General features: G+C 56.8%; 1 protein-coding gene across 8 annotated transcripts in view; it reads left to right on the top strand.

The window, feature by feature from the left end:
* The window catches only part of ARMC9 (armadillo repeat containing 9), a 123,883-nt gene that overhangs the window by 43,745 nt on the left and 68,012 nt on the right, over window positions 1-12,126 (top strand). For all 8 annotated transcript variants that reach the window (XM_070070074.1, XM_070070072.1, XM_070070071.1 and 5 more), the window contains 3 exons: window positions 326-437; window positions 4,436-4,528; window positions 11,576-11,666. In XM_070070074.1, coding sequence (XP_069926175.1) covers window positions 326-437; window positions 4,436-4,528; window positions 11,576-11,666 — 296 coding nt within the window. The remainder of the gene's footprint in view (window positions 1-325; window positions 438-4,435; window positions 4,529-11,575; window positions 11,667-12,126) is intronic.

Below are 12,126 nucleotides of genomic sequence, written 5' to 3'. Positions count from 1 at the left end.
GCTTTGCTCAGAATTCTGAATAGACGTGGTGCAAGGTGATGTCTTCCCTCCTGTTGTGGGGAGCCTCGCCCACGAGGAGCGCAGGGGTGTCTGACCCGTTCACACAGATGCTTCTCAGCTCGGGGAAAGGGTGATACAAGACGTCCTCCCAGCAGAGCCAGCCGCACTGTGTCGGTGGTCCAGGGTGCGGGGAAGCCTGGCGGTGTTCTCAGCCTGGGCCGGGCAGCTGGGCACCGCCACGTGGGATCAGAGGGCCGGATGCTCATGTGGACTCAGCTTGTCCGTTTGCCTTTTTCCCTCTCTTTGAACTTGTGTTGCTGGGTAGGAAACTGAAGGATGTCCCTTTGCTGCCCTCCCTGGACTATGAGAAACTGAAGAAGGATTTGATCTGGGGGAGTGACCGCTTGAAAGCCTTCTTGTTGCAGGCTCTGCGCTGGGTAAGTACCTTTCCCTCCAAGTCCAAAGCCAGACGCCCCGTGCTGGTTTGCTTGGTTTGGTTGGCTGCCTTGCTTGTATCTTGCAACCCATCTACTAAAATTCTTCCTGCCTGCTGCCCACTGGCACCAAGAACTAACGTTGAAGGCAGGTGTAGAGGGCTAACCCCGAGGACATCCAGGCTCTGCGTCCTGGTACCTGGGTTCCAGTCCCGGCTCCAGCTTCCTGCTCATGCAGCCTCTACCAGGCAGCTGTGGTGGCTCAAACAATTGGGTCCTGCCACGCACGTGAGAGACCTGGCTTCAGGCTTTGGCCCTGTCATTGCCAGCATTTGGGGAACGCACCAGCAGGTAGGTGGGAGAGCTCTTTATCTGTCTCTCTGCCTCTCAAATACAATTTTTTTTAAAACTTTATTTTTTTAAAGCAGGTTCTGAGCATGGCCTGAGCCTCTTTCTCCCTGTCGTGACGTCACGGCTGCCGTGGCCTCCGTGGGGCACTAGGGTGCAGGGTGACGTTGCAGCTGCTGTGGCCTCCGTGGGGCACTAGGGCGCAGGGTGACGTTGCAGCTGCCATGGCCTCCATGGGGCACTAGGGAGCAGGGTGACGTCATGGCTGCCGTGGCCTCTGTGGGGCACTAGGGTGCAGTGTTGCACCCCGAGTCTGGCCCTGCCGTCTGGGCATTTCCTGGTGCTGAGCTGAGCTCCCAGCCCCGGGGAGGGGCTGTGGTGGCAGGCAGGGTCTGGCCCCTCCAGGAGTCTGCAGGGGTCGTTGGGCAGCCACCCAGAGCGGACGTCAGGGCAGAGAAAGCCTCGTCCGGCCCTGCTCTCTCTGGTCCTGAGAGCAGTCAGCTTCAGGCAGCAGCTGGTGCGGTTCGGGCCTCAGACTCTGCAGTCCCCAGCATCACTCAGGACCTCAGAGAGCTGTCGCTTATGTGACTATCTCCCAGGATCCAGAGGTCAGAAATTACAACTGGGAAATGTAAGGTGTCTGTAATGACATGTTTTGTTTTTTTTTTTTTTTTTTTGACAGGCAGAGTGGACAGTGAGAGAGAGAGACAGAGAGAAAGGTCTTCCTTTTGCCGTTGGTTCACCCTCCAATGGCCGCCGCGGCCGGCGCGCTGCGGCCGGCGCACCGCGCTGATCCGATGGCAGGAGCCAGGAGCCAGGTGCTTTTCCTGGTCTCCCATGGGGTACAGGGCCCAAGCACCTGGGCCATCCTCCACTGCACTCCCGGGCCACAGCAGAGAGCTGGCCTGGAAGAGGGGCAACCGGGACAGAATCCGGCGCCCCAACCGGGACTAGAACCCGGTGTGCCGGCGCCGCTAGGCGGAGGATTAGCCTAGTGAGCCGCGGCGCCGGCTATAATGACATGTTTTTAATGAAAAATAGCTTTTTCCCCAAACTATTTTTCTTCTTTTTAAAGATTTATTTATTTATTTGAAAGTCAGAGTTACACACAGAGAGAGGAGAGGCAGAGAGAGGTCTTCCATCCGATGGTTCACTCCCCAGTTGGCCACAACGGCCGGAACTGCGCCGATCCGAAGCCAGGAGCCAGCAGCTTCTTCCAGGTCTCCCACGTGGGTGCAGGGGCCCAAGGACTTGGGCCATCTTCTACTGCTTTCCCAGGCCATAGCAGAGACCTGGATTGTAAGTGGAGCAACTGGGACTCAAACTGGCACCCATGTGGGATTCTGGCACTGCAGGCGGCGGCTTTACCTGCTACACCACCGTGCCAGCCCCCCAAACTATTTTTCAAATAAGTGAGAAAAAAGGCATTGTTTGCTGTTTGTTTGTTTGTTTGTTTTTTCAAATTTCTTTATTATCTGACTTAACAGGGCAACTGGATTTTCATATCTTTTTTTGCATTCAATTTACCCCCCCCAGTATTGTACTTTTAAAATAATATTGTCGCTCCCCGTCTTCGTGGAGGAACGACACAAGACCCTGCGCTGTTCTTTCGTCTGCTCGGCCCTCCCCGGGTTTGCTGCTGGTTCTTCCCGGGTTGGCTACTATCCCTTCCACCTCCGTGGAAGGGCAGTTCCCCCTGGCCACATTCCCCACTTCCGCAGGGGAGCGGCACACCGCCGGCCGGCTTTCTCGGGGGCTGCACGGGTTCCCTTAGATGTTCCCCATAGATGTTCCTGGTGCATGCCGTCTCTCTCCTCCTTTATAGTCCTCTTCCGCCAATCCCAACTCTGCTACCCACACGCCGAGTACGCTGCTCTCCTCCAATCAGGAGCAAGTCCTACAGTTTTAGTTGAACTGGAGGCAGCTGTGCAGAAGCTGTTTACTTCTCTCCCAGCGCCATATTGTGGGAGAGCAGATGCATAGAATAAGTCTTAATTCCAGTAACTCAGTCCAGTCCGGGCTGCTCCCCACAAATATTTATTTATTTATTTATTTGTTCCCCCAATTCTCAAAATAGCCAGAGTCAGGCTAGGCTGAAGCCAGGAACTCAGTCCAGGTCTCCCATGTGGGTGGCAGGACCACAGCTGAGCTGTCACTGCCGCCTCCCAGGGTCTGCACTGGCTGGAAGTATCAGACCCAGGTGTTCCAGGGTGGGCCACCTGGCCCCAGCTGGCATCTTAACCTGCCCCTGGCATCACACGCGTTCCAGCCTCTGCAAGACGCACCATGAAGAAAGGCTACGCGTGTGTTAGTGTTATTATGAAATAATTGTGAGATCCCTGAAAGGGTCTCGGGGACACCACAAGGTCAATGCTGATAGGTCCTGTAAGTGAGCGATACGGCCAGGCGCGCCCAGCCTTAGCACCGGAGCAGTGTCCCCTTCTTGAGAGGGCAGCAGCTGCCCTCACATGTCCATGGCGCCTTTGGCAGCACTCCTGGGATGTCTTGAGTCCTCTGAGGACACACCCGGGCTTGCAGGAAGCCCCATGCCCCCGCAGCGGCACCTGCTCTGGTTTTGTCGTGGCAGCCGAGCCCTGTCCCATGGCTGTCCCCTCCCTGGCCGTCTTTCCCTGCTCACGTGTCCCTGTCATCTCTCACTGCTCATGCTTTGCCCACCCATCACTGCGGAGTCTCCTACAGAGGTGGGTGAGACAGTGACATGGTCATGGGAGAGCCCGGAAGACCAGACAGGCCCTTGTGATCTTGTTCTTGGCCCCACACCGTCCTCTTACCCTGCCCTGACCTTGGTGTACCCGCAGAGGGCGGCACTCTGCTCCTCCAGCCCGGTCCCCTCCTGCCTTCTTGGCCGTGGCACAGCCGTGGCTGTCGGGGTCAGCTAGCAGCACCTGCCCCTGGGGGCCTCCCTGGGGGAAAAAGGACCCGTGCTCGTTTCAGTCACGTGGCTGGGTCAGCACAAGCACGCATGCACACATTGCCCGTGCTCCCCGTCCGAAAGCCTTCTTCCTGCTGTGTGGACATCACATAACTTCCTAACACGGCAATGTAACAGATGTGGCTTTTCAGAATCCAAGCAACTCGAGCCAGCTACCCCCTGTGCACACACGTGTGCACACACACACACACACACACAGCATTGCTCTCTCTGTCCCTGTGGTGGGTCAGGGTATAGCGCCATCCCCTGGCACGACGTGCAGTCACAGCCCCCCACACTCGGCCCACTCAGCACACCCTGTGTTTCTATGCCTCCCCGAGCCAGCCGCGCTGCCCCAGCCCCCTCGGCGCTCCCCTTGCCCTGCGCTGGGTCAGTCTGCTCGTCCTCAGGGCTGACTCCTGAGCCTCTTCCCTGCCAGCGTCGCCTCTCTGGGCGTCTGTGAGCGCACACAAGCCGGCTGCGCGCTGCCTCCCCGCTCTGCACGGCTCACGCAGCATCCCCCCCCACCCGCCACACCACCTGCTGGAAAGCCGTGGTCCGTTCTTGCTTTCTGGCTTTCCTGCTGAACTAGCTGGGTGCCGTTCGCTTGGTGGTTAAACGTGTAGTTGCTGGCGTATTTTAACAGCCGTTTCAGACATCCCTGCCCGGGGGGCCTTTTCTCCATGTTAACACTGGGGTCCTGTTCTGTTTGCTTCCCCAGCGCTTGACCACGTCCCACCCTGGTGAGCAGAGGGAGACGGTTCTGCAGGCCTACATCAGCAACGACCTCCTGGACTGTCACAGCCACAACCAGGTCAGTAAGCCACGGCCAGAGCCCGGCCAGGCCCTGCGTCCCAGGGAGTGACCTCGGCAGGTGCTGCTCTGCCCAGGTCCGGTGGTGACCGCACGTCCGCCCCGAGCTTCTTGGCTGGTGAGGTCGGCCGTTCACGCCGCACACTGGCCTGCCCTCCGCTTCCAGGAGGAGTCCCGCGCACACTGGAACTGCGTCGTTTCTCTCCTCTCCAGTTCCTAAACCTTTCCCGCCCCCTGCTGCCTACCATGAGCCCTGAAGACGGAGCATGGCTCAGGTTGCACATGGGAGGGACACAGACTCAGGCTCAGTAGCTGGGTCTTCCCCGTGACGTTTGTATGTGGCTTTGGACCACAGAGGTATGAACAGAGTGGCATCTGGGGTGAGAGGATCTGGCTGCAGACCTCTGCCCTGCCTGGGAGCCAGGTCATCTGAACGGCCACTCAGCCTCGGAGCTCCCCCAGCCAGGACAAGGAGCCGCCCAGCCCTGGGGCTGTTGGATGATTCCTGCCCTCTCGCTGGGGTTGGCCTGGCCTGGCCCAGCCCCAGGAGTTGCCGCGTTGCGGTTTTCCTGGTCTCTCTTCACCCCCTTACCTGTATTGGCACGAGACTTCACAGGACACCAGGACCTTGAACTTGGCGCATGTATTGCGGATACTGCATCTCTTGACTTGTGCTGAGTTTCTGTCCGGAATGTTCTGAACACCTGAAGCTCCTGTGAAGCTTCGCTGCACCCGAGCATGAGGCTGGTCACACCCTCGTGTGCACCCTGCAGCACCCTGCAGAGCGAAGCGCACGTTGCTGTGTCGCGGGTGCCGCTTGGTTCTTTCACGTAGTCTCATGCTGTCGTGAAAGACTTGTGCTAAGGGTGAGAGTAATTCCATTCTGAGCCTCGCCACACTTCCTGGACCGCAGGATGCGCGTTTTCTCCGCATTCTAACGTCTGTGCAGCCGAGGCGTGGCGTGTCTCACAGGTGTGTTGTAGTTGAATTGGCAGTGGGATTTCCTTTCTTGATTACATTTATTTAAAAAAAAAAACGCCGTGTTCTCTAACGAAGGGCGTCTTAGGATTGGTCGTATGTGGTTTTTATCGGGATGCTGTGGCCTGTGTAGGCATTATGAGTGTGTTTCTTCCTCAAGGTATCGAGTGCTGTGGTTTATTTTTGAGCCGGAGTCCTCACAGGGTGTCTGGGACTCTGGCGGGCGAGAAGACTCCTTGTCTCGTGTGACGTGGGCGCCGGGTCACCATGACACTCACACCCACGCCAGCACCGCAGGGCATCCGACCTCGCAGGAGGGAAGCTGAAACTCCTGCCTCGTCCGCCTGGCTGGGAGGCGCTCGGAGCTCAGCTGAGCCTCATTAAAGTGCAGCCCTCAGGAGGTCGGGGTGGGCCCAGGATCGGCAGGTGCTGCTGGGCCGCCCGGGCCCTGAGAATCGCTGTTCTCTGCAGGGAGACGGCAGCGGGGTCGCAGCGCAGAGCTGCCGCGAGCTGAGTCTGGTGTCGCGTGGCTGCCAGGGGCTGACGGCACTGTGGCCACGTCACCTGTCTAGCATAGCATACACGTCTACGCAGACGCAAGTCCTTCAACCTGAGAAGTAGGGTTCATGCGTTTCAGCCCTAAACCATCGCTCACATAGCTGAGTGTAGAGGACAGTTTCAGGAGTAATAAAGCAAATACTGATTTTCTGTCGCCCGAGTTAAATAGAAATTTAGTATCTCGGAAACTTCTAGATCGTATCCCCTTTCCTTTCGTCAGAAGGTAGCCACAGGGACGGGCATTTAACCTTAGAGTTAAGAGCCCTGTGGCCTCCATCAGAGTGCCCTGGGTTCAGTTCCTGGCTGCAGCTCCTGATTCCAGCTTTCTGCTAATGCAGACTCTGGGGTACAGTGGTAATGGCTCAAGTGACCGCCCCATGGGAGACCTGGATTGCATTCCCGACTCCTGGTTCTAGCCCGAGGCAGCCCCAGCCATTGCAGGCATTTGGGGAGTGAATCAGCAGTTGGGTGCTCTCTCTGCCTCTCAAATCAAGAAAGAAAAAAAAATTACAGTAGAACACATACAACATAAAATGTACCCCCTTAACCATTCTATTTACAGAGAGAAGGAGAGAGAGAGCTTCCATCCACTGGTTCACTCTCCAGGTGGCTTCAGTGGCCAGAGCTGGGCCAGTCCGAGCTTCTTCCAGGTCTTCCAGGTGGCTGCAGAGGCCCAAGGACTTGGGCCATCTTCTGTGCTTTCCCAGACACATTAGTAGGGAGCTGGATCAGAAGTGGAGCAGCTGGGATTTGAACCTGCATCCACATGGGATGTTGGCAGTGCATTGTGACCTGCTACGTCACAGTACCGGGCCCCCTGCTAACCATTTGTAAGTGTACAGTTCAGTGATGCTAAATCCAGTGATAACATGCAGCCGTCACTTCCATCCACCTCCATAAGTAACTCGTCATCTTATAAAACCGAAACTCTGTACCCATCAGGCAGTAACTCCGCATTTCCCCCAGCCAGCCCCTGGCAGTTGGCCTCGACTTCCTGTCTCTGTGATTTGGACCACTCCTAGTACCGCGTGTGAGAGGAATCACACGTGTTTGTCTTTACAGGACTGACTGCCTTCACTGAGCCCGTTGTCTGCAGCGTTCATTCCTGAGTCAGTTTCTTTCCTTTTTGATGCTAACATCCCATTGTGTGGCTGCACCGTGTTTCACTTGTCTCTCTCTGTCTCTCTTTAAGATTTTATTTCTTTGAAAGGAAGAATTAGAAGAGAGAAAGAAAGAGACATACCTTCTATCCACTGGTTCACTCCCCCAAATGTCCACAACAGCCAGGGCTGGGCCAGGCCGAAGCCAGGAGCTTCAGCCAGGTCTCCCACCTGGGGGCAGGGACCCAGGGACTTGAGCCATCTTTTGCTGCCTTTCCCAGGCCATTAGCAGGGAGCTGGATCAGAAGTGGAGCAGGTGGGACTTGAGCCGGCACCCACATGGGATGCTGGCATTGCAGGCAGCTGCTTAACTTGCTATACCACACAGCTGCCCCCCCCCCACTTTTTTTTTTTAATGATTTACTTATTTTTATTTGAAAGGCACAGTTAGAGAGAGAGAGATTTTCCATCCATTGATTTATTCCCCAAATGGCCACAACAGCTGGTCCCGGGCCGGGCTGAAGCCTGGAGCCTGGAACTCCATCTGGGCCTCCCACGTCGGGGGCAGAGTACCAAGCGCTCAGGCCGTCTTCTTCTGCTTTCCCAGGCCATTAGCAGGAGCTGGATTGGCAGTGGAGCAGTCGGGGCTCACTTGAGCCAGCGCTCAGATGGGATGCCAGCGCTGCAGGCAGGGGCCTGACCGCTGTGCCACGGCACTGGCCCTTGCCTGTCTCATCATCCGTGAGTGGACTCGTGGGTCAGCCCCCTGTCGTGAGCAGTGCTGCTGTGATGTGGGTGTGCACGTCCTGACACTTGGGTGAATCCGTTCCTGGCTTTTCCTTACAGTTTCCCTACCCATGTTTGTGTTCACTGAGTCACAGGCACAAACCTCGCCCTGCGGGGAGATGCCGTACCCAGGAGGAGGTGGCTTCATCACGATGGCTGAGCCCTGGTTGGACACAGCTTCCCTGGGCACAGTTCATGCCCCCTCTGGGGACATGGGCAGCCAAGGTCCCGAGAGTCCTGGGAGGCACAGGGCGTCTGGTCATCGGATATGGCTTGTCCGGCGGCGGCATGTATGCCAAGGCCGTGTACGCTCACCGAGGCTACTTCTGGGTCTCTGCGGTTGATCAGACGAGTGCCCCTGTGGGGCTAAAGGACTGTGCACAGCTGATCCACACAGCAGGGTGGGAAATAGGGGCTGGACCCTGGTCAGCGCGTGGCCACGGCTCTCCAAGGGCAGCTGAGAGTCTGGGCTCCTCTCACCCCACAGTTTGTGCTCTGCTTAAAAATATGCTGCGTGAGGCACGACCTTAGTGACATTGACTAAAACTACACACTGTGTCCTAGCAAAGCCACTCCCAGGTAGAAGCCCAATGCAGATGTGTCCATATGGTCCCTAACACATAGGAGAATGTTCATGGCAGCACTACTTACAAGAACCAAAACACTGGGGCGGGCGTTGTGGTGCAGGGAGTCAGCCCACACTCGGAATGCCTGCATCCCGTACAGCAGGGCCTGGTCTGAGTCCTGGCTCCCCTGCTTCTAAACCAGCTTCCTGCTAATACAGCTACGGGGCAGCAGATGATGGCTCAGTACCTGGGTTCCTGCCACCCACATGGAAGACCCAGATGGAGTTGGGCTCCTGGCTTCAGCCTGGCCCAGCCCTGGCTGTTGTAAGCATTTGACAAGTGAACTCACAGATAAAAGATCTCTCTTTTTCTCTGTGTCTCTCCCTCTCTCTCTGTCACTCTCTGCATTTCAAATAAATAATAGCTAAATATTTATTTATTAAGATTTATTTGATTTATTTGAAAGGCAGAGTGAGAGAGAGAGAGAAATCTTCCATCCACTGGTTCATTCCCCACATGGCTTGCAGTGGCCATGGTTGGGCCAGGCTGAAGCCAGGAGCTAGGAGATTTATCCGGGTGCTTTATATGGGTGCAAGGGCCTAAGGACTTGGGCCATCTTCTGCTGCTTTCCTAGGTGCATTAGAAGGGAACTGGATTGGAAGTGGAACAACTGGGACTCAAATGGGCACCCGTATGGGATGCTAGCAGCATTGTAGGTGGCAATTTAACCCATTATGCCACGATGTCAGTCCCCAGTAGCTAAATCTTAAAAAAAAAAAAAAAAAAAAAAAAAAAAAAGAACCAATACATTGGTGTTACTCGATTCTGTCAACAGTAGAATGGGTACTGTAGCATATTTGTGAAATGGCTCACACTGAGCCATGAGAAGGAACACACAACATAGACCATGCGTGACTCACAAAGTCTATTGGAAAAGGCAGGAAAAAACACATAATGCATGATTTCATTTAGTTGAAGACTCTGATCTGCGGTGACAATGTTACCCTGGGTCTGGGAGGGGTCCCGGCAGGGTCTCTGGGGCTGTGGTCCTGTTCTGTTTCCTGCCTGGCGACTGGTTGCCCACGCATTCACATCGTGCGAACTCATCGAGCCGCGCGCTCACGATCTGTGCGGTTGTCTGTAGGCGTGTTGTACTTCAATTAAAACTTCGCGTAAAGGAAGGTGGCGTAACGGCCGTGGGCACCTGGGGACGACAGGCTTCAGCCTGTCAGCCCTTGTCAGCTCCGGGCATCCTGCACTGGTGGCCTCCGCCCCGGGCGCCCGGCTGCTGCCCAGAACCCCCTGCCCGACCGTCCGTGGGGTCTGGTCACCTGTCCCGCCCTGGATTCCTGTCTCCGCTGTCTGTTCTCTTATTGGTTTGTTCTCTTTGTTCTCCTCTGGGGGTCTCCTGGTCTCTGGGTTCTGGGTTCTCGTTTGCGTTGATTGCAGAGCGCTCTTACTTCGTGGGCCCAGTGCAGTTCCTTTTCTCTCAGAGGGCTTCGGTGACGCGCTCCTGTTGAGTTTTCGTTTTCCTCTCCCTGCGCCGTCTCATTTCCTTGGAGGTGCCTCTTTCCTGCCATCACTTTGTCCGTTTTCTGCGTCGGAAGCTTACCTGGCTGTCGGGTGGTCCGGGGGAACCCGCCATCGACACGAGGGGGGCTGTGAGCCCATTGGAGTTCCGGGTGTGAGGGCGGGTCTGTCCACACAGACAACCCGAGTGGGATCCGGGGCACGTGGACTGGGAGCCTTGGGTTTCGGGGTCTCTAGTTTTGCTCATTTTGCCCTGATCTTGCCATCTCCCGCCCGGAGGGCAGGGGCCTTGCTGCTGGTGCTCTGGGAGCGCTCGTTGTGCAGTGAGGCCTGCCCCCTCCACGCAGGGCCAGAGCCGGCTCGCCTGTGCCTGGGCCCCAGCACAGAGACCCTCTGCGTCTCACAGGAGCACACAGCCCTTCCTGCGTGGGGAAGTGTGGGCAGCAGGATGCTGGGCCCAGCACAGAGACCCTCTGCGTCTCACAGGAGCGCACAGCCCCTTCCCGGGTGGGGAGGTGTGGGCAGCAGGGTGCTGGGCCCAGCACAGAGACCCTCTGCGTCTCACAGGAGTGCACAGCCCCTTCCTGTGTGGGGAGGTGTGGGCAGCAGGATTCTGGGCCCAGCACAGAGACCCTCTGCGTCTCACAGGAACACACAGCCCCCTCCTGCGTGGGGAGGTGTGGGCAGCAGGATGCTGGGCCCAGCACAGAGACCCTCTGCGTCTCACAGGAGTGCACAGCCCCTTCCTGCGTGGGGAGGTGTGGGCAGCAGGGTGCTGGGCCCAGCACAGAGACCCTCTGCGTCTCACAGGAACACACAGCCCCCTCCTGCGTGGGGAGGTGTGGGCAGCAGGATGCTGGGGCCCAGCACAGAGACCCTCTGCGTCTCACAGGAGTGCACAGCCCCTTCCTGCGTGGGGAGGTGTGGGCAGCAGGATGCTGGGGCCCAGCTGCCACTCCAACAACTCCTGCTCTTTCATCTTTGTGTTCCCAGCTCTCGGGCCTCTCAAAGGAAAAGTGATAGGAACTCGCCGCCGCCTCCATGCCCACTGCCGCCCTGAGACTCGGCTTGCAGTGTGTGGGCCCTCTCAGCCCGCTGGCGTTCCGCACCCTGGCTCCCCGAGGTGCGGCGGTGGCCCGGTCTCCCATGCTTCCCTCTCAGTCCTTGAGTGTGTGTCTTACTGTAGGCTTGCCGGGCTCTGGAGGGGGCAGAGCCAGATGCGCGTGTTGGAGCCGCCCAGAACCTGGACACACAGCCTGGGCAGCACAGCAAACAGCCCTGCTCCCCGTGTGCCGGCCCTGGCTCTCAGGGCTTGGCATTGTTAATCCACTCGGTACAGAGGAGCTGCTTCTCGCCAAGTCTCGTCAGACGTCGACGGGAGATGGAGACTCACAGATGAAACGCTGGGCTTCAGCCTGTTTGTTCCACCCCGCATGAGACCAGAGAAGAGGAGGAGCAGACGGTGTGGGAGGCACCCGCTCCCTCTGCCTGGCCTCACCCCCGGTCTTTCCCGTCCCCCTGTCCCCACAGAGGAGCGTGCTGCAGCTGCTGAACTCCAAGAGCGAGGCAGTACGCCAGTACATGGCCAGGCTCATCAACGCCTTCGCGTCACTCGCCGAAGGTGAGACGTCAGCCTGGAACAGCGTCCAGGTGGTTTCCAAAGTACGACTTTTCCCCCCATAACCTCTCTCCCACCCGCAACCATCCCATCTCCCACTCCCTCTCCCATCCCATTATTCTTTATGATTCATTTTCAATTATGTTTATATACAGAAGATCAGCTTAGTATATACTAAGTAAAGATTTCAACAGACTGCACCCACAAAGACACACAAAGTATAGCATACTGCTTGGGTAGTACTTGTACTGTTAATTCGCATAGTACAACACATTAAGGACAAAGATCCTGCATGGGGAGCAGGTGCACAGTGACTCCGGTTGTTGATTTAACAATTGACACTCTTATTTATGATGTCAGTGATCACCCAAAGCTCTTGTCATGAGCTGCCAAGGCTATGGAAACCTCTTGAGTTCACCAACTCCAATCTTATTTGACAAGGTCATAGTCAAAGTGGAAGTTC

The sequence above is a fragment of the Oryctolagus cuniculus genome, chromosome 3 (genome assembly GCF_964237555.1).
Source record: "Oryctolagus cuniculus chromosome 3, mOryCun1.1, whole genome shotgun sequence".
NCBI classification, from domain to species: Eukaryota; Metazoa; Chordata; class Mammalia; order Lagomorpha; family Leporidae; genus Oryctolagus; species Oryctolagus cuniculus.
Note: the sequence above shows the minus strand (reverse complement) of the source record. Positions and strands in the feature narration are given on the sequence as shown.